Source organism: Phyllostomus discolor, chromosome 5, assembly GCF_004126475.2.
Source record: "Phyllostomus discolor isolate MPI-MPIP mPhyDis1 chromosome 5, mPhyDis1.pri.v3, whole genome shotgun sequence".
NCBI classification, from domain to species: domain Eukaryota; kingdom Metazoa; phylum Chordata; class Mammalia; order Chiroptera; family Phyllostomidae; genus Phyllostomus; species Phyllostomus discolor.
In genome coordinates, this window is record NC_040907.2 from 55,083,912 (window position 1) to 55,107,193 (window position 23,282).

At 36.7% G+C, this 23,282-nt stretch overlaps 1 protein-coding gene across 1 annotated transcript in view; it reads left to right on the forward strand.

The window, feature by feature from the left end:
• LOC114496618 (serine/threonine-protein kinase TNNI3K) overlaps window positions 1-23,282 on the forward strand; it is a 279,002-nt gene that overhangs the window by 68,881 nt on the left and 186,839 nt on the right. Inside the window, exons 6-11 of the mRNA XM_028512225.2 lie at window positions 3,199-3,297; window positions 6,995-7,133; window positions 13,609-13,753; window positions 13,835-13,939; window positions 21,687-21,781; window positions 22,411-22,560. Of these exons, the coding sequence (XP_028368026.1) occupies window positions 3,199-3,297; window positions 6,995-7,133; window positions 13,609-13,753; window positions 13,835-13,939; window positions 21,687-21,781; window positions 22,411-22,560 (733 nt within the window). The remainder of the gene's footprint in view (window positions 1-3,198; window positions 3,298-6,994; window positions 7,134-13,608; window positions 13,754-13,834; window positions 13,940-21,686; window positions 21,782-22,410; window positions 22,561-23,282) is intronic.

Genomic DNA, 23,282 nt, shown 5'->3' on the forward strand with positions numbered 1-23,282 from the left:
GATTTACCAATCTTTTCAGGTTCTAGAGTAGGGGAAGCATGAATAAAATGATTTGATATATAAATTTTCTGACCTAAATGTTAATATGTGTACATTTGTCTTAGCTGTATGACTGGCATATTTATATATCATAATATATCAATCATATTTCCATAAGATCACTGGGAGATGCTCTCTCTGTAATGACTCCAAAAGTCATAAAAATCAATAAATGCATTCTATTCTTATAAATAACACATGAAATTATTCACATAATTCCAAAGTGGTTTGCTAAATAGTTAAATATTCCCTTGAATTTTAAAACAAACTAACTAAAGCCTACAGTTCAATAATGACTGTATGCTTTCATTAAGACTTACATTTTGACAGTTACTCAGAAAGCCAATACTTCAGAATTAATGAACATTCAGCCAAAAATTGAACTTCTGAACGACTGGATAAGTGCAAATTCAGGAGGAAAAAAAATTACTTTGGACTATTTATTGAAGCCTAAGGGCTGTTATCTGTTAGAATGAAAGTAAGTTCTGGAACCATGCCTAAGAAACTGGCTCTGTATGTTAACATTTCAGAGTCCTTTTTACAAGAAAAATTCATGCCGTCTATTTTATGCTATATTTAAAATAAGAGAAATTGTAAAAAGCTTCATTTACCTTGATCGTTCGTGACCTTTTTTAAAGGTTTCTAAGATTGAACTCCCAGACATGTGAAGCCTAAGATACAAGTGCTTGAAATAAATGGCTCTGGGATTCATTTTCAAGTTGAATCTATGGTGCTTCTAACAGATAGAAAGCTTCCTCTTATCTGAGATTGAGTCAGTTAGTTCATCTATTTAAAGGTTAATGTTAATGAGGTCAAGGTCACAAGGAGGACTTGATGAAAAGAAACTTTGAAGTCACACAGACCTAGATTTGAATTACAGTTCTGTCCCTTACTGGCCATATGACCTTGTAAATTACCTAGTCTTCACAAGACTCAGTTTCCTCACCTTTAAAATGAGACAACAACACCTGTCTTTCTGTGTTTTGAGATAGAACAGTTAGAGGACACTCCGGTTACTACTTATGCACTTAGTTCAGGACCTGATACATAATGTGCTCTCAATAAATGTTAATTGTGGTCTTAATTTTTTATTATTGAGTTGGTCAAAAAGTCTGTATGGTGTTTTCCATAAAACAAAAGATGCATTTTCCATTTTCACCACTAACTATTGATTTGGATATTTTGAGTATGTCGGCTATCTCCTGTGTGGTATAATGTTGATTATTCTTAATTTGATCCCTCTCAACTTCAGCTGGTCTACCCAACCATGGGGCATCATCCGGCAAGAAATATCCAGCACAAACCTTTGCAAACCACCTTTGACACATTTGGTCAGTCCCAGAACCTTCTCCAAACACTGCACAAATCTTTTTTTTGCATTTCAGTTACATTTTTACCTGTCTTGAAATAATAAATCATAACATGCCAAAAATGTTGCTTATTTTCATCCATCTTCAGTATTAAAATGGCTATAAAAATTCACCAATCAGGATAAGTTTTATTTTTATGATACTGATATGAAAGCTGTCACAACATAATCTAACAAAATTGTGTCTAATGAAGTTAAAAACAACTAAGCACTACTAAAGCCATCTTAAGGGAAAAACCAAATGAATAATTTGGCCAACCCAATAGAAAAACAATTCACTGCACACATTGTATATTCTATGAATCATTAGTCAGCAATATCCAATATCAGCAGAATCATCATGTTGAAAATGTGTAGAAATATATACACCTGCTTATATTTTGGGACCCACCAGAAATTTTAGATATTCCAACAGGAATTCTTTTTGACAATTATAATCAGTTATAATACCATCCCAGGAATTGAATAATCTGTGAGGATAATCATCTAATGTAACAGTTTTAGCTAATATATGCTCAATAAATAGTATTTAATGCAGTAATAAATGCATGATTGATAAGTGAGCTATTTATAACTATGGAACACTCAGAAACAAAGCTTTAGTCACTTGATGAAGTGACTAAAGATTCACTTCCTTCTTGGTAGTGATTTGCTGCATGACTTTTAGAAATTGTCTACTAATTCCTTTGATTCTTAATTTCTTCCTCTTAAAAACATCGGGGTTTCATATGCAATGTCCATGGTTGCTTCCTGGTCCTGAGGGGCTGTGATTCAAATGGGTGAAGCAATGACTTAGGAGGCAATTGTTTTGTAGAAACAGAGGAGGTGTTAGAGCAATAAATCACTTGAGTTCTTACATCCCATCTTCCTGATTTGTCTTCTCAGTCTAATAGACTTTTGAAAATTTTTCAAATGTGTAGTATTTGACCAACTAAAAGATAAACAATGCATTAGGAAAATACACAATGAAAATGAATATATCTTAAGAAAATTATTCCAATCACTTTTCCAGAGAAGAGAGATTCAGAGATGGATCTTTGGGAATAGGAGAAACCTGAAGCATCAGCAGGTTTGTTGGTAATCTATGGCTTTCTATGAAGACAGTTGACCAGTGGCTCCTAGTAGTTTTCTTCCTTCCTTCCTTCCTTCCTTCCTTCCTTCTCTCTTCAACAAATGCTTGTCAAATGGTTAGTATTTGTATGGCTACACACTAGGGTAGGATTATAAAGATGAATCTGATACACACTTTATCCTCAGAGCACCTTCCCTTTAGTAGGGGCGATAAGGCATGTGTATAAATTCTTTAAATTTTCTAAATGGCATGAAAGAAAATTATACGAGAGTTGAGAGGAAGGAAGACAAGTCAGTTCTCATTGAAGGAGGGGAAGTCGAAGAAGTTTTAGAGGAGATGGCATTTAGATTGAATTTAAATATCTAAACATCTGTAGACTAGACAAAGGAGAATTCCTGGCTGAAGAAGTAATGTGAACAAAGACTCAAAGGAGCAGGAAAAGAAATGCAGTTTGACCATACAATTGGATTTATGAAAGTGAGTAATGGGAAATAACATTTAAAAGGATACCATCACATTGAGAGGACCTGGAATGCCATAGTAACGGGTTTGGTCTTTATTTTATAGTCAAAAACAAGCCATTGGAGTGTTTGGAGCAGGGAAGACAAATATGTTTCAAGATGATGATTCCTGGAGAAGAATTGTGTGTGATTATTTAAAATGAATGTTCATAGGAAGATTCCCCAAATAAAGCTCCTGAGCTCTCTTTCTTTTCCAGGCTGCTGATGTGCTTCTGCAGCATGGAGCTAATGTCAATGTTCAAGATGCAGTTTTTTTCACCCCACTGCACATTGCAGCATACTATGGGCATGAACAGGTAAGTCTGACAATAGTATTTCCAAACATTAAGAGACCACCTAGGTGATCCAGGCTTTTGTTAAACTGTCCTAGCTTCAAAGAAAAGATATTTAAGATATCCTTTACATTATTTTTGCCATATTTTTATCAGCTCCACCCTTGAGGAGTTTAAAGATCTGTAGAAACATTGAAGTTGCGGAGTTACTCATTTTTACTGATAATTTTAGTACACAAAGGAGGCAGTAGAGCACATTGGTAGATGTGTGTCTACAGGAATAAGTCAGCCTGAGTTTGAAAAATTTATGACCATGTGATCTTCATCTATAGAATAGGAAAAATATTAACAGAACCTAATCTCAAAGAGTTGCTCTTCTGATGAGCTAGTAAAGTGTTTGGTAAAAGCTTAATAAATGTCACTGTGTTCACCTAATGACAATAACAGTAAAACAAATCACAAAGTCCTTTCCAACAGTTCTCTGAAAAAAGGTATTATTCAGAAACTGGATTTCCTTTTCTCCATTGTCATGGGATGTGTTATACTCAAAATTGTCTCCCCAAACATGTTGTAACTTCCAGGACCCATGAATATAGCCTTAAAATGGACTTTGCAGATGTAATCAAGATAAAGACCTTGAGATGGGGAGATTATCCTGGATTAACTGGATGATCCTGATGTAATCACAAGGATCCTTATAACAGGAAGCAGGAAATCAGACTAGTAAGAGAGCTGACAATGGAAGCAAGAGGTTGAAGTGATACAAGAAGGGGCCACAAGCTGAGGAATCCAGGAAGCCTTACAAGCTGAAGATGCAAGGAAATGAAAGCCTCCAGAGAGAATGCAACCTGCTAATACCTTGATTTTAGATTCCTGACCTCTGGAGCTTTAAGAGAATAAATCTGTGTTATTTTAATCCAATAAGTATGTGGTAGTTTGCTACTATGATGATGGGAAACAGATATGTGGAACAACCTAGAGAAACTACAAAACAATCACTAAATGTGCTTTAAATGTATAATTTATTTTAACATATGACTGTACAATAGGCACATATTGATAAAAGTTGATATTATGTCATAAAGTAATGTACATAGAATGCTTTAAAGTTTAGAATGTACCTTCATTTAATAAATAATTTCATTTGACCTTCCCGACAACCTTAGGAACTTCAGATGTGAGTTAGTTCAAGTATAGGACAAACACTGTGTTAATACTTTTATATGAATTTGTAAAAAATTTTGCCACAACCCCAAAATTAGCTGTCATTTACCTCTTCTTGTTAATGCTACACTTGGAGCTCACTCAGGTCAGGTAACATGCCAGAGTCATGCAGCTAATAATAGAAAGTCTAGAATATGTATTCAAGCCTCTCTGATCCTGAAGCCTATATCATTCTTGTACTAAAAAGCCTCTTATCCCTATTATATTAGTGAACCAAATTGTGAAGTCCAGGCAGTTTGCCAAGTGGTAAAGCTAGAATTTAAGGACAAGTGCTCTAACTCCAAAGTTCATTGATCTTCAACCTTAACATATTGAAAGACAAAATTTTTACACACTGCTTTCAAACACTGCCCTTTAGCTATACACAAGGGACTAAATAGAATCAAATAAAATAGAAATACAAACATAATTGGAAAATCAAAACCTAAGCATTCAATTGACATCCTATGTTCCCTCTTCCTTATATCTCTAATCACTGGTCTTACTCCATTCTGGAGTAGGATGGTACCTTTGTATGTCTGCAGAGGTCATGCCATTGTACTGCCTGAGGATCCCAAGTTGAAAATCAAACTTACTTATGTCTCTGTGCTGTCCTAGTCATTCTGCCTTTGTTTCTTTTCTTCACTAGCATGTGCTTGGACACTCTCAGATCTATGAAGTGTGACTGATAGCTAGGGAAGATGGCTCATTCCGTTGATGTGCGGCTCACAGTGCCCTGCAGTGCACTGCAGAGTTGGGCACTAAAAATGCTTTTGCATGTACAGGGTCCAAAAGCCCAGGTGATGAAAAAATTCCTTACTTTTCTGACTTCACTCACAGGCAGGATATACATGATGCATATTATCTGTAGAGCCATTCTCCTTGGATATTAACCTCCTCACCCAGCAGAAATATAAAGAGCTTCTATGCATGTTTGGTGGAGAGCTAAATTTGTTTACTTCCCCTGAATATACAGTCACAGGCTTATAAAATTATGCTAAATTGTGGATGGCCCTTTTACGATAAGGGACTCACTTTCTGTATGCAAAGACAGCACATAAGTAATTTATGGATGCTATTGTCATTTGCTAAAAAATGCTGACGGGAGAATGGTGCATTCAATATATAAATGTGCCTGATGTGCCGTGTTCCTTGCCATTTGTTTATTTACTTATTTTTAAGTGGAAGAGTAGATGTTTTGCACCAAGAGCAATATTTCCTAGGTATATAATAATACTGCTTAATAGACAATCGATTTTCAAGATAGTTTAAATCTGTCCATTATAAAGTCACATAATCAAAATATATGGAGTCTATGTAAGTGGAAATATGTGCTTAGGAGCACAAGGTTCTTGCGACTAAACTTCTACCACTCTCATTACTCCTGAATTAAATATTGGTCTACCACTAGCCAACAAAGGGATAAAATACACATGTTTCATATTGGTGCTATCACTTCTGCCAACATTTATTAATAGGCACTTTTCTATGTGCTTTAGATGTAATAACTCCTTTAATCCTCACAACTCTATGATGTTGAACTATTATTATTCTTATCTTAGCAATGAAGAAACTGAAGTTTCAAAAGATCAAGTAATTTATTTAAGATGACATAGCTAATAAATACAAGTCTGATTTTAGAATCTTGTTGCTTACCCCCTGCATTCAATAGAAAGTTTCCCCATATCCCACCCAGCTAAATTTTTTGCCTAGAATTTCTATCAAATATGTACCATATTCCTGAGAAGTTTCTACCAAACACATGTTTATATGATGCCCCGTAGAATATCAAAACAGTTTTAGAGCTTGAATTCACTTTTATGCTTACACCCCAGTGGTCAGGACCAGTGAAGGGTTCTCCCAGACATGTTTTTTAAGTGATACAGATGCATCCTAACGTACCTCTTGGAGTACTGCAATGACTTCTGAAATTCTCAGGGGAGGCAATTTCAGGTTTAGAGAGATTATTTGGAAGGTTTTTAAGTGAATATATAAATGATTTAAAGAAATCCTTGTCATCTGAAACAACCCCTGGCTGAATCCTAAGTTGTTTAATACGTCATCTCTCTCTGTTCCTTTGGATATGATCTCGGCTAACTCGGGAAGATGCTGAGTGCTAGTGCAGCCACTTTCCCTTCACAAAAAAATCCAGAAAATGACCCAGAAAGGTCATTGGCAAGATGACCATGAGTGACAGGAGCGGAAGTGCTGTGAAAATCAAGAACCAAGTAAACACCGTTAGCTCTAGACAGGGGACATTGGAAAAGGTTTTCAGTAAGTAATGGGTGATTTTAGAGAGGATTATTTATGTAAATAAAAACCAAACCCTGAAATTGCTGTGGTTTTAAATTTCTTAGGTGATATAATAAATTCCTTATTTTTAGGCCAGCTGAGTTAGGATTTTCAGGCAAAAGTAACTTAAGAGAAAGCCTTAAAAATATGTCTTCTTTCCTATTGTTGAAAATGTTGCATTATGTTTTGACTTTTGATACTAATTTCAAATGAATGGATCCTTTAGGTAACTCGCCTCCTTTTGAAATTTGGCGCTGATGTAAATGTAAGTGGTGAAGTCGGAGACAGGCCCCTGCACCTCGCATCTGCAAAAGGATTCTTTAATATTGCAAAACTCTTGATGGAAGAAGGCAACAAAGCAGATGGTAAGATTCTGTATTTAGAAGACCTTTACTATCCATTCTTATTTACAAGAAAATAATGTTGAAGATGATTAATTCTGTACTTATGTACTAATTTGATCTACAAGTTGTAATTTATAATTTTTAATATATTATTTAAACCCATGTGTTAATTCTTCTTTACACATTTTAGTTCAATTCCTAATATATTAGGTACAGCAGTAAAAAGTAAGGGGTTATCTTAGATAAATTATTCCTATTAGTTATTATCCACTAATCTTTTTTTAATTGAGGTAAAGTTTACATACAGAAAAATTGTCAAATATTAAGTAAATATTGATTTAAGTGAATAGTTACTTATGCATACACCCATGTAAAAACCATCCAGGTCAAGTTGTAGAATATTTTTATCTAAAAGTTTGAAGATATTTCAACTGGAAAGTTGTACTCTGGAAATATCCCTTGTGCCGCCTTCTCAGTAAATAGCTTTCACCACCAAACATAATTAATATTCTGGCTTCTATTGCTATAGGTTAGTTATTTTTCTGTTATGGCAGTTAATATAATTTTGTGACTGTCTTCTTTTGATGAACACAATGATTTTGACTTTCATCCATGTTGTTGCATGAATCATAGTTTACAATTTTAAATATTTTTTTATTTTTCAATTACAGTTGACATACAATATTATTTAGTTTCAAGTGTACAACACAGTGATTAGACATTTATATAAGTAGTTTGCTACTTTTTTGTTGCTGAAGATTGTATGAACATTCAACAATTTGTTTCTGATTCTCCTCATAATGGACATTTGAATGTTCTCAGTGTTTGACTTTTATGAATACAGCAGCCAGAAATAGTAATGCTTAATTCTTTTTGTGGACATATATATTCATCTGTCTTGAGGGATACACACACACACACACACACACACACACAAGTAGAATTGCTCAATCAGAGGGCAAGCATATGTTTAACATTTGAGGAAACTTCAAACAATTTTCCAAAGTGTCAGTACACTTTTTCACTCCCACACCAACACGAGAGTTCCCCATGCCCACCTCAGTATTTGATATTACTGTTAGTTTTAATAGACATGGAGTTAGAATGTGATAAGCCTGGGAAAAGAAGCCATCATAAACAGAGCAACAAGCAACAAGTGTTGGAGAGGTTCTGAAGAAAAGGGGACCCTAGTGCACTGTTGGTGGGACTGCAGCTTGTACAACCACTATGGAAAGAAGTATGGAACTTCCTCAGAAAACTAAAAATGGATCTGCCTTTTGACCCAGCAATTCTACTGCTGGGACTATATCCTAAGAACACTAAAACACCAATACAAAAGAACCTTTGCACCCCGATGTTCATAGCAGCAAAATTTACAATAGCTAGGTGCTGGAAGCAACCTAGATGCCCATCAGTAAATGAATGGATCAAAAAACTATGGTACATTTACACAGTGGAATTCTATGCAGCAGAAAGAAAGAAGGAGCTCCTACCCTTTACAACAGCATGGATGGAGCTGGAAAACATTGTGCTAAGCGAAACAAGCCAGGCAGTGAAAGACAAATACCATATGATCTCACCTTTAACAGGAACCTAAACAACAAAACAAAGAAACAAGCAAAATATAACCAAAGACACTTAAATAAAGGACAGGCTGACAGTGAACAGAGGGGAGAGAAGAGGGAATTTCAGGGGAGAATGGGAAGAGTTTACAGGAACAAATTTAAAGGACACAGGGACAACACTAGGGGTGGGTCGGTGGTAATGGGAGGGAAGTGGGGAGGTTGGGGTGGGTGGGCTGGTTTGGGAGTAAAAGGCAGAAAACTGTACTTGAACAATGATTAAAATAAAAAAAATAGATACAGTTAGAAGAGAATTTCCTGCAAGTTTGTATTTTTTAATTATAAAATGAATTTTGGAAAATCAATTAAAATTTCAGTTTTGAAAAAAAGGTTTTATCTTTCTCTTTCTTTTTCTCTTCTGCACAAACTTTATTTTGACACAGATTCACTCAGAGTTACATCTTGTCATTAAATTCTCTCAGGTATATCCAACATTCTTTCATTGACCCCCAAGAGACTTAATTAAAAGCTCAACTGTAAGAGCTGCTGGCCTTTGCAGCAGAAATGATGCACATTTCCAAAAGGACAAGGTTGTCAAAGCTCCAGGACTTCCAGTTCCTTGGTTCAGAATTGAGGCTGATATTCAGTTAACAAACCTAATCAATGTTTCCGGTTACTCATGAGGAAACACGAAGCCTCCCAGAGACGACTGGAGGAGAGGCTAAGGCAGCTTCCAGTTTTCACATCCAAAACAGGGCCATTGCATTTTGTAAACTTTGGGAAACAGAGTTTGTGTCATTTTCTATGAGCCAGTGTGCAATGACTTAGACATTTTTATAGCATTATAATAAACAACCTGTGTTGTCAGGATGCAAGGAACACTGTTCCTTGGACCTTGTTTAAGTAGTCTCTTTGATTCTGTTAGTTAGAATAGGCAGAGGTACACCTCTGTGGACCACTGAGCACATAATCATGATTTTGAAACCGCCTAGCTCTTCCAAGGGGTCAAGAACTGCTCACTTTTTTCCTTTGAAAATCGATGCCATCCTCAGCTTTTTATTCATCTTCGTAACTCCAATGCTCACTGATGTCAAATGAGTGTCATTTACAATCAGCACGTCTCCAGGATCAAAGGACTCTTCTACAGGAGGTGCTGAAATGTGTACTGCACCTGTATTCCCCCTACATACCAGCCTCGTGTGATACAATTATAAGTATTTTCTTTCTGACTGACAAAAGCTCTACATGTCTCCTACTCAACTATTTAAAAACTCGAGAGGCAGAACATGACTCAGATTTTGAAGTATTTTTTAAATTTTCTTCTAATACACACTTGATATTTAAGTCCTTTTTGCACTTCAACCAATTACAAAGAATAAACTAGACGGTCTGCTGTACTGATGGACACTACAAAGGATTTATTGTTAGCTAGTTCACTTATTCCAAAATGTAGCTAAGCCTCCAGATTATGTATTTTTTTTTACCATAGGCCCTTGCCTATGGTAAACAGACATAAGAGGAAGAATGAATGACCCCAAAAGGAGCTCAGTTTAAAATCTGGTATTTACAGTGTGTTTCCATGGTAACAAAATGTCACAAATGAAAATAAATTCAGGCTTCGAAATTAGCCAAAATGTAATTCTGAAAGCAACCTCTTCAGTTTAACACGTTTGGGAGACTGACCTGCTCAGTCATCTGTGTTTCACATCTCCAGTCCTCCTTCTCATACCTCTTAGGGCATTGAAAAAAGAGAAATATAATGGTCATTGAATGAGATTGAGAAGGTCGAGCAGTATTGTTGGGCTCTATAAGAAGAAAAAGATGATACAGTCCTTACGATGTTTAAAATGCAGAATTTTTAAATTTGTTGTGATCCATATGTTAAATATTATAGGTCTTTTAACATGAAATAATATTACAGAAAAATCACAAAAGTGTCCAGATCATGGTCAGTAAGAACAAGTATTTTCTTTTTTAAAATATATCTCCTTAGAATTATCACACAGATTTATTATTGAAAATTTATTTAAGACATCAGTGGGAGTTGCTTTAGAGAGCTAATGGTATGTGCTGACATTTCTGGGTTAATATGAAATTTTTATTTTATCTTTAAGATCTATAAACAGATATAAGCAAGCAGTAACATCTGTTCACCCATCCATTTATCCAATATTTCTTTCAAATGGCATTAATGAACATGTACTCCCTTCAAAGCAGAGGGAAAGGCACTAAATATTTTCCTTATAATGATTTACATGCATTCCTTTGCTTGAAATTTTACTTTATTTAAATATCTCAATAAGATGTTAAGTTAGAGCAAATAATATATTATTCATACATTTAATTTTTCTCATATAAAATATAATAATATATACTTTTTTGTTTTTGCAAATTGGTCCAAGACAAAAGTAAATCACAACGGCTGAAGAATAAATGTAGGTAATACACACATAAACTCTGTGTCTGATCTAGACTTCTGACATCTCCATTTGATTGGCATTTATATCTTCTTTGATGGGAAGAATATCTAGGCCATTTCAGGTAATTCACCAAGTAGATAACTTACTTTGAAGTTTATCAGTTCAATTACAGAAGAACAATGTGGGTGGGGCCAGCATGGCCAAAGGGAAATTATGAATTAATGAAAGATTGTGTTGCATTCTGCTTCACAATGTTCCCCTCTGGACCTCAAGAAATCTTATGTGACCTCCAGATGCTCCCAGCTCCCTGCTGTTCTCAGCTTCGACTCACAATATTGACCGCCCTGGCTTCCAACAGAATGTGAACAAAGGGAGAGTGTCATAAAAAGGAAGCTAATCAAAACAACCAGGAACATTCTTCTGAAGAAAGGGTGTTCTTCTGAGTCACTAATTAATTAGAAAAATTCAAAGATTTATTTTTTAGTAACAGCCAGGGGAGGAGGAATTCAGTGACTGTATTGAAGATTTCCCTGTGGCTTAAGATCTTGTAGGAAAATAAAATGACAATCATTATCTAAAAATATAGCCAGCTACAAGGCCTAAATCGGTGTTCATTAAAAGTTAGAGGATTACAACAACTGTAGTAATAAACTACTTGCATATTTTTAAAATTAATACTTTTTCTTCCTTTTTTCTTTCTTATTTATCATCACTAAAAAAATCCATATATATGTACTTTATTAAGGGTTATTATATTTTATCTTGAATAAAGCACCCTATACAAATGGACAAATAATGAAATAATAAAAAAAAATTGGCTATAGACCAGTTGATGCAGTTATTTTAATTTTTGAGATTATGCTGAAGCAGATCCAGAATTTAGCAGCTTGGTGTTCAGTTTTTCTTACTTTAGTCTGTGATTCTTGACTGTCCAACTAGCTTGTCAGTTATATGAGAGTATAGACTCCGTGCATTTATAGCTTATTGGGCTTAGCACTTAGCAAATTTCTAGGAGGGAAATTAGTAAAAGAGAGAGTAGACATGTTTATTAAGTGTCTTATATGTGATAGGCATCATGCTAGAAGCTGTCCGATTATGTTCCGCCTTAATCCTTTCAAGCATCCCTACAAGGGTGTTATTACACCTATTGTTACTGATAAGAAATCAATACCTCCAACACCTAGCACAGTACTGGTGATAGTGATCATTTAATACTTGTTGAGGAATGAGTATGCCTCAGCCAAGTGTTCTCATTTGCAAACATTGGAAACTAACTCTTGCTAATTTATAAGAGGAGTATATTAAAGGATATCAAGCAGCATACAGACTCTTCCCCAAGACAGGGTTGGAAATAGGTTTGGAATCCTCACAGTAAAGAACAATATCCAAAATCACACTCCAAAACCAGTCCTGGGGAGACGTACTGCTGCCCCAGGAAGGCACACACAGCAGCCCTTGTGATTCTGGCACCAGCAATTCAGGGCACTGGGTCTGTGGCTGGATCACTACTGCTGGAAATTTCTTGGAGCTACCCCACCACTGCTACATGGCCCAGGTAAATTAGGCTCTGCTTTTTTGTATCATCAACTCCAATGTCTGAGTCTGATATAATGTGTTGTTTGGAGGACCCTGTAGATAAGCATACAAACCAATGCATTATTGAGAGTGAAAGGGTCACTATTAAACATTACACTAGGCTAACAGGCCTATACCAGAACATAGGGTCACCCTCTGCCAGTCTTGTCCCTTAGCTGCAAAGGGAACTTGGAAATATTTCCAGGTTCTATGATAGAATATGTTTTTTGGCTTCTGGTCAGTACTTTTAGTATAGGAAATTCCCAAATGTCAGAATAGGTTATAAGGTTGGCTGGGCCAAAGGGCGGGTCAAAAAGGACAAAAGCCCATTATGGAATGAGCAATCAAATGTTAAATAACTGTCTGCAGTAACAGGATTAATGAGGTCTGCCTCAATCTGAAGCTCATTGTTTTTTATTATACCTTGCTTTGTGTACCAGGGTATGACAATTCTCAGGTAAATGTGCATCAGAACCTTCTAGACAGTGTTGTAAACATACAGAGAACTAACTCCCCACTCCTAATTTGTTCAACCCAAATCTTTAGGCAATGGTGCTCTGGCCAAGATCCGTAACTTTTAACATTCTCCAGAGGGAGAAAAAAATCAATTTGAAAGGAGATACTTGTAGAATTAAGGCCATGAGTACCTCTCAGGTGCATATTAGTTTCCTGATCTATTCCATTCTGCAAGGTAGATTTGATTAGATGAGTTCCATAGAATTTATGGGAACTAGAAGAAAGCCTGTTTAACATAATAGGCAATAGAATATTATTATAACTTTTTAAATTGGTTACACTTAATTTCCTCTATTATTATCATTAATTGGTGATTGCTAAGAGTCTCTCGGGCACTTAGAAAAATTCCTGACACTACCCATGAGGAGGATAAGAAACAGAGGATTCCAGATAGCTTACCTTTTTCTTTCTTGTTGATAACAGTGAATGCTCAGGACAATGAAGACCATGTCCCACTCCATTTCTGTTCTCGCTTTGGACACCATGATATAGTGAAGTTCCTGCTCCAGAGTGATTCAGAAGTTCAGCCGCATGTTGTTAATATCTATGGAGACACCCCTTTGCACCTGTGAGTATTATGCATAATTCTATAGGCCCTCCAGGTATTTGTATGTTTTTACTAATATCAAAACATGTTCTTTAACTCTAGGGCATGCTACAATGGCAAGTTTGATGTTGCCAAGGAAATCATCCAAATATCAGGAACAGAAAGTCTGACTAAGGAAAACATCTTCAGTGAAACAGCTTTTCACAGGTAAATGAATATTTAAATGCAATAATCAGAGATAGAGACAAGTAACATATGATTTTACATATATGTGGACTCTTAATGAACAAAATAAACTAACACTGTGGAGACAGACTCCTAGATACAAAGAACAGACTGACATCTGTTGGGAGAGGGGATTTTGGGGACTGGGTTAGGAGTAAAGGGATTAAGCAAAGAATAAAAGAAGGACTCATGGACACAGACAACACTATAGTGATTGACAGAAGGAAGAGGGGATAGGAGAGGGTAAAGGGGGATAAATGGTGATGGAAGACTTGACTTGGGGTGGTGTACACACAATACAATATACAGATGATGAATTGTAGAATTATATATCTGAAACCCATATAATTTTACTAACCAGTATCACCCTGATACATTTAATGAAAATAAAAACAAAATAAAATAAGTGCAATAGCCACTAATTTAGCTGATACCCCTATGGTACCTGCAGTTGTGTACATAAAGCAAAAACAAACAGTGGCAGATGTTGCAATCAGAGAGCAAGAGCAGAAGGTGGGCAGAAGACGAGGAGCCTAAGCTACATGCATAGAAGAAAAGGTAGAGGCAGATGCTGCAGTTAGTACAACAGATGGGGCCTGTGCCAGATGCTGCATTCCTGGCAACAGCCACAAAGACAGGGACTGATGTTGCCAAGGCAACAGGCATATCAACATCTGTAAGCATATTGTTTCTATTCCACTTTGCTCCACAGAAAGCTGCCAAAAGGGGCAGTGCCCATAGTCCTCTTCTGACAAGAATCTCATTACCAGAATTCATCAGCATCAAATGTGACACTTTTTTCCTTAGCACTTAAACCTTATGTGCAAATGTATCTACCTATCTAAGACATTCATCTGTCAGCCTGTAAAAGCTTAGTTAGGGTGGCCACTGAGATACCTAAGAAGGCATTAGCTCCTTTCGAGGCATCTGTGAGAGTCCTTTACAGTATGTTTTTTGCTCTAGAAAAAAACACACCGAAAGAACAGGTAGGTTTGGAAAGTTGCAACAAAAAAGGAAGGGAGGGAGGGAGCAATGGAGGAAGGGACAGAGAAGGTAGCTAATACCTCAGAGCTACAAATCCCTAAAATGTCCAAAAAGAAGGCAAATTTTTATAGAATTTAACACCCTCATTTTGAACAAGATACTATTTTGCTGTAAAAATAAAAACATAGTAATTTGAGTTTAGTAAAACCTTGAATATAAGTTAATTTACTTATATATTACAGATTTCTTGGCTAGTATGCAACCTCAAAAAAAAAAAACAAAATAAATGTGGGACTATACATTTACCTTATTTACATAGTGTTTATTGTTTCCATGACACTGGAAATAATAAAAATGAGGAGACTCTTTTTCATACTGCACTAAAGTTAAAGTTTTACTACTGCATTAGGCATCAACCTGTCAAATTTCATTTAGATTTCCAGATTTTTCTTGTCAACCAAAAGGTCAGCAAAAAGGGGGGCAAATAAAACTACCATTTATGGACTGATGATATATTCCAGATTATTCACATCCATTCTCTTAGTTAGTGTTCATAACTATTTTTATAAAGTTGTATTTATTATCCCTCTTTTACAGATGAAAAAATCGAGACTTACGGAAGCTGAGTAACTTGTCAGGGATTCTTATGTCTGGAAAATCATGTAGTAAATGCCCACCTAATTTCAAATCCTGTGCTTTCATATATCTTCATGTTCTCCTACCAAAATATTTAGTCTGTTTTCTATACACCCTGTAACAAAGCAGGTGCCAGAACTCTTCTGATCACAGTTTCAGTCTAAATGGATAAGTGGGATTTGTCATTGCAGAGGACAATTGGAAGAACTGTGTGTACAGTTGCTGATGTTCTCTTTCCCCACAGGTCACGCTTGTTAAGGCATATACCTCAGGCTCTTAAAATATTTTGCTATTCTGTGCACATAAATTGGAATCAACTCAAATCAGAAGGTGATTGTCCCTTCCAGAAGATCATTTATATGACAAGATTCATGAAGTTGAGTTAAAAGCACGTTCAATTGTTTTATTTTGTGCAAACCCGTGGCTACTGGAAATAGCATAATGTGTTTATTCTATTCATTTTAAGCACAGATTTATAAAAGAAATTTTTCTTGTACATGAAGAATTTACTCGATTATGAATTTTTTATGTACTAATCACAGTGCTTTGTATATAGTAACCACTCAATATTTTTATTTCTGTTAATGTTTTGTATGCATAAACACACCCATAAATACACATATGTATATACATACATGTATATATTCAGAACTTACTTCCTATAAATAGTTGCTTTGAAAGGAAATAATGAGGCAACTCAGACAATGAAATGTTAAAAATACAGTACTGTGAGTACTATTTATAATGGAGAAAATCAGTGCTGATAAACTCTATTGCAGTGAGATGGTAGCTTTTTACTCACTCAATTACTTATTCAAAAAAGGTTTATTGACTTCCAGTTAAGAGGCAGTGAAGACAGACATGGCTTGCCTCTTTGCACAACTACATCAAAATTACAACTAAAATATAGAACAACCGTCACTCAGGACCATCTGAAATCAACTGTAATGGAAGTCTGACAACAGAATTAAGGAAACTATATCCATCCAGACTGGTAGAAGGGGAGCAGATGCAGATCAGGCTGGTCCCTCACCTACATGTGGTGGATAAAAATTCAGGAGGGATGTCTCAGGAGCAAGGAGTCCCATCCCCATACCAAACCCCCCAACCCAAGGTTCCAGTGCCAGGAAGATAAGTCCTCAAAACTTCTGGCTGCAAACCCAGCAGAGATGATTTGGTAGAAGAAATTTCTGGAACCCCAAGTAGTTTGTCTTAAAGAATACACACGCAGACTCACCTACTCAGATTCACTCCCTCTGAACTCTAGCACTGGAGTACCAGCTTAAAAGGCACCACTGGCATAAAGGGAGAAATTGAAGTTTCTGGCATCAAGGCAAGCAGAGGCCATTGTCACTTTTTTAAACTGTTTCACCATAGAGATGGGAAGCTGGTGCCATATCTGAGACTCCATCAAATGGGCTAACACTGTTTGAACTGCCTTGGAGATCCCTAGAGACTCTGCCCCACCCAATTTATGGGCCAACCCAAGCTGCTTTTCCATTTGAATGGCTGGTCTTGGCTCAGGCTGTACAATTTCTTAAATTATATCAAACAAGCAACAGCTGGCCTCAGTGAGCCCCAGACTCTGCACTAGCAGCATCCAGCCTATATGCACAGCTTGGTTTTGCTTAGAAATCTGCAGGCCCAGCACAAGTAGCAGCTACCTCAAATAGCTTTATAACTCAGGCAGGGTAACCCTGGGCAAAACACAGATAGGGGGTGACCTTGGCCTGTACCACCAAGGAAACTCCAGGGCCACCACACCCAGTAGATAGCTACAAACCACATTAGAGCACCACCACCCTGCCCCTGCACAGCTGATCCTCTTCGGAGGACTGAGGTTGGAGGTAAGTGGTCACAGCCAGTCCTTGCAGCTGACTGCCTTCAGTAAATCTCTCCCATTGATCTGTTAACAGCAACCAGGGCTCAACTACAGTGGAGGGTGTCTTCAGCCCACATAAAGGGTTCACCTTGAGTACCCAGCTTGGGTCATAGGGGAGGCTGTGCTCCTGAACCCTACAGGACCCCAACTATATTAGGCCATACTACCAAGACATAGAGTCAAAGCAGCTTTACCTAACATGTAGAAACAAACACAGGGAGACTGCCAAAATGAGGAGACAAAAAATACAGCACAAATGAAAGAACAGATCAGAATTCCAGAAAAGGAGCTAAGTGAAATGGAGATAAGCAATCTATCAGATGCAGAGTTCTAAACACTGATTATAAGGATGCTCAAGGAACTTAGTGAGGACCTCAACAGCATAAAAAAGATCTGATCAGAAACAAAGAAATTGAAATAAAGAACAATTTACAAGGAAAAAACAGTAGAGCCAACAATCAAATTAATGATTTAAAACATAATAAGCAAAAACAACCAATTAGGACAATAAGCAGAAAACAGAATCCAAAAAACTGAGGATAGTATAAACAGCCTCTGGGACAACTTCAAGATATTCAACACTCACATGATAGGGGTGCCAGAAGGCGAAGAGAAAGAGCAAGAAATTGGAAATCTATTTGAAAAAACAATGAAAGAAAACTTCCCTAATTTGGTGAAGAAAATAGACATGCAAGTCCAGGAAGCACAGAGAGTCTCGAGTAAGATGGATGCAAAGAGGCCCACTCCAAGACACATAATCATTAAAATTCCAAAGTTTAAAGATAAAGAGAGAATCTTAAAAACAGCACTAGAAAAGAAGTCAATTACCTACCATAAGACTGTCAGCTGATTTTTCAAAAGAAACTTTGCAGGCTAAAAGAGATTGGTAAGAAATATTCAAAGTCATGAAAAGCAGGGACCTACAGCCAAGACTGCTCTACCCAGCAGATATCATTTATAATTGAAGAGCAGATACAGAGCTTCCCAGACAAGAAAAAAGCTAAAGGAATTCATTAGCACTAAATCATTATTACATGAAATGTTAAAGGGACATATCTAAGAAAAAGAAGATCAAAACTATGAATAATAAAACAGCAACAAATACATATCTATCAACAATTGAATCTAAAAAAACAAACTAAGTAAAGAAAAAGAACATAGAATCATGGACACAGAGAGCATTTTGATGGTTGCCAGATGGGAAGGGAGTGTGCAGGAATGGGTGAAGAGGTGAGTGGTTTAAGAAGTACAAATAGGTAGTTACAGAATAGCCACAGGGATGTAAAGTACAGTATAGGATGTGGAGTAGCCCATGATCTTATACGCATGACCCATGGACATGAACAGTGGTGGAGGGATTGCCTGAGGGAATGGGGGATGCTGGGTGAAGCAGGTCAAAGGGGAAAAAATCAGGATAACTGTAATAGCATAATCAATAAAATATAATTTAAAAAGATAGGTTTATTAAGAACTTCCCTTATATAGATGCTGGTAGGAATGTTATGATGACAAGATTCCTTCCCTTCTTAAAAGAACTCTTCTGTAAGATATCATGGTAAGCAGGGGTATATCCATTATCATAACAATGTGATAAATGCCAAAGACCTAAATGGCAAGAAAGTAGAGGAGACAGCAATAAACTCAGCCTTTAGTTCATGATCACCCTTTATGGAGGAAACAACAGTTCAGCTAGATGAATACTGGTGTTTCTTTAAAGAAAATAATGATATTTTATTAAAGAAAAAGGATTTGTACATGACCATCCAAGGAAGAGGTAATAGTGAGACCCAGAGTATTACCTCTTCTAGAACCAAGTCTGGAATGAAACAACAGTTATTCTTTACTCTTCTACAATACTACTTCACTTCTGGAATACATCTGTGCATGAATTTTTCCCACACCAAGCAGCTTTCTAATTCCATGTGGACATCAAGTGGGTATCCTACCATTCAATTCAATTCTGACTCTATCTACCTAAACTTAGTGTCAGATTCCACAAGTTAAGGGCTCAGTCTTATAAGACTGTTCCCTACTTCAGAGGCCAGTCACAAGTCCTGAGTATTGCCTATTGGCCCTAACCAGAGGTTTTACCACTCCTTACTTGGGCTTGATAATTTGCTATAACATCTCACAGGACTCAGGAAAATAGTTTACTTACTAAATGACCAGTTTATTACAAAAGGATATAACTCATGAACAGCCAATGGAAGAGGGATGCATACAGCAAAGTATGCAGGAGGGGAGGCGGGGCCTTCTAGCACACCCATGTATTTACCAGTCTAGAAACTCTTCAAAACCTGTGCTTTAGGGACCTTCTTGGAGGCTTTATAACATGGGCATGGCAATTAAATCATTGACCACTGGTGACTAATTCAACCGTCTTTGCATTTCCCCTTCCCTGAGGTTGGGTGGGAGTGCTGACAACCCTCTATTCACAAGGTTGGTTCCCCTGGCAACCAACCCACATCTGGCAGTTATCTGGGGGCTTTCCAAAAATCACCTTATTAACATAAACACAGGTGTTGTTGAAAAGGGCCTATTATAAATAACATAAGATTCTCCTTTCACTTGCATTGCTCTGGAGCTATTTCGGGACTCAAAGACAAAAGAACAAATATAACAAAAGTTCTTCCAATTGCTTAAGAAATTACAAGAGTCTTAGGAGCTCAGTACCAGGCATGAAGTTGAAGATGAAATATATGTACTTATTAGTGTATATCACAATATTACAGTTTCTACATCCTTCCTGATTTAGATCAGGCTCTGCCCAGTGTCTGTCCAGCGACCTGTGACATGCCATAACGATCCCTGGAGATTAGAAGTAGAGTGTTGAAAACAAATGATAGTAAAAGAAGAGGTGTGGGGGGACCTATAGGAGAAGAAAATTTGGGAGAATTACTAGTCAAAAAAAATCCACTTGTTATCACCATGCCTGATTTACCTTACATAATTTTTTCTATTCATCTTAGCTTGCAAGGTAAATAACAGAAATCAGAATTTCAAATAACTACTTCAACAAAGCTAATTATAAACTGTATCTATAAGAATTGTATTGGCAGCGGTCCTGAAATATACTAAGTTTTCCACAAAAACATACTCCCATTAGGAAAGAACTGACAATGAACAGTCCTCTGTAGCTTGTAATGTACTTCCATAAGCACCAATGCACTTGAAATTTCAGCAGAATGTAGCAGGTAGAAAATTATTATAATTATTTTATAGGAGGTAAAACTAAAACTCAAAAAGATCAAAGAACTGGTCTGAGGTCTTCTGGCTAGTACCATGAGCCAGAGCTCTGGAGTTTTAACTCCATTACCAATGTTCCCTCAGCAAAATGAAAGCTGTGAGATCCTGCCCTCTGGTTTAGAAAGCCTCTAAAGGGATAGTGCATGTTTTTCCTACACCACCAGGAAAAAATTCAGACTGTGACCTGGATATAACTGAATCTCTTAGGGCCCTCCTGGGTTCCCTTATTCAATTGTCCTTAAAATGCTTAGGTCCTGTAACTAAAAAGGCATGGAACTTTTGCCATATTTTTCTTCTTTTTATGGAAAAGGATTAATATAATAGGAAATATTTGTTAGGAAATATTTGCTAGAAAGTTTATACTTCTTTCTTGAAGGTCCAGATGTGAGAATCTTCAGGATTTTATTCTATGTGTGAAAAATAGGATATTTTTCATCACCTCCCCCTTCCTTCCCTGCTCCTGCCTTCTCTGTTTCTCTGACACTCATACATGGACATGAACATCTAGAATAGCCTGAGTCAACCAGGGCTGTATTTACTCTCTGTGGCTGTCATTATAAAATACCACACACTATGTTGCTTGATAACCACATATGTATTCTCTCACATGTCTGGAAGTGGGAAGTCCAAGATGAAGGCATCAGCAGGTTTGGTTTCTTCTGAAGCCTCTCTTCTTGGCTTGTAGACGGCTACCTTTTCCTTGTATCCTCACATGGATGTCTTCTGTTTCTGCTATCTGTGTGCTATTCTTCCCTTCCTAGAAGGATACCAGTCATATTGGATTAGGGACCACTCAACTGATTCAATTTTAACTTTTACTTCTTTAAATATCATCACATTTTGAGGTTATGGAAGTCAGGGCTTCACCATATTAATATGTTGGTGGCAGGGAAAGGAGTGGAGAAGGGGAGCAGGCATGCAATTCAATGTAATTCAGCCCATAAAAAGAGCCTTCTGTTTTCTTATGATATAATTTTGCAGTGCTTGCACCTATGGCAAGAACATTGACCTGGTTAAATTTCTTCTCGATCAAAATGTTGTAAGCATCAACCACCAAGGAAGAGATGGGCACACAGGTAAGACTGTGCGACTGTGCTGAGATCATCACTAGTTTCTGATGCATGTCAGAAATTGTCAAGGACAGTGGCAGTGGCATGCTCAGGAGGGAAGAGGGCACCAGGAGTTGTCCACCCAGTGAGGAGAAATATTTTATCAGTTACATCATTTAGAATTGATGGTGCATGGTTATAATAAAAAGCAACTGACCTTGGGTCAGCATCAGTCTTGTGCTAAATTATCAGCAGTTGATTAATCTCTATGGCTTGTACCAAGAACAAACTGACCACACTGCCCTCCTCCCCACCCCCTTGGTTTGCTGCTCAAGAAAAATACTTGATTTGGGTCTTTGTTCTTTGATGTGTACAAAGATGTTAACCTTTGTTCTTGGTAATTGCAGTGGATATGGAAATACTAGAAATTGTGCTAAACAAAAGACACTGTAGAGATCAACTAGAACAGGATACTCCTTTTGCTTAAAGTATATCTTGTTTGTGCAATAACAGAATTAATTCTTTAGCAAAAAATGTTGTTCTTCCTTTATATTTCTGGTAACAGGGTTATTATGTGGTAATGACTGATTGTCTTTTGAAAATTGGTGTTGTTTTCCTCTTTTTTTCTTTTGCACTCTCATTCTATTCCATTATAGGATTGCACTCCGCTGGCTACCATGGTCACATTCGCCTGGTTCAGTTCTTACTGGATAATGGAGCTGATATGAATCTAGTAGCCTGTGATCCCAGCAGATCAAGTGGTGAAAAAGATGAGCAGACATGTTTGATGTGGGCTTATGAAAAAGGTATATTTTTCATCATGGCAGCTCTGTAGTAATACATGGAACTGTGTGCATAGATGATGGCATCAATAATTTTTTTGCTTGCATGATTTGTACACTTCCATTTCTCTGTAGATTATATTTGAGTCATTGGGGACTTGGATCAAAGAGTCTAATAGATCATCACTAGGGAAGGAAACTCCTGAGCTGCATAAAAACTGAAAGCATTCTTTGTATTGACACTTTGAAAAGAGAATGAACTATCACATGCCTAGGTACTAGAGAAACAAAAACAGTGATAGGTAGTAATGGATACTTTTATAGAGTAGACATAGAACATGTCTTTGTCTCTTATACAGGGGAAATTTTTTAAGATAATTCAAAAATTTAAAAAGAAAATAATATAAAAAAGAAAGGGAATATTTGTCAAATCTGCTGATAGTTCCTCCACTAGAAAAAAATAAGGGAGCCAATGAATTATTTGAGCTCAAAGTGGTGAAAGCTTGGGTTTTGATATGAGAACATCTGGGTTTAAATCAAACCATGTTCTTTGATTGTGAGCAAGTTATTAATTATTGCTGAGCTTCAGTTTCTTCATCTGGAAAATGAGCATAATAACAACTCCTGTTTTACAAGATTATAAAGAGTAAATGAGGTAGTATGTGTACACTGCTTACAACACTGTCTGGCACAAAATAAGTACCTAGTAACCGGCATTTCAGTAATGATAACATTGGTAATACTAG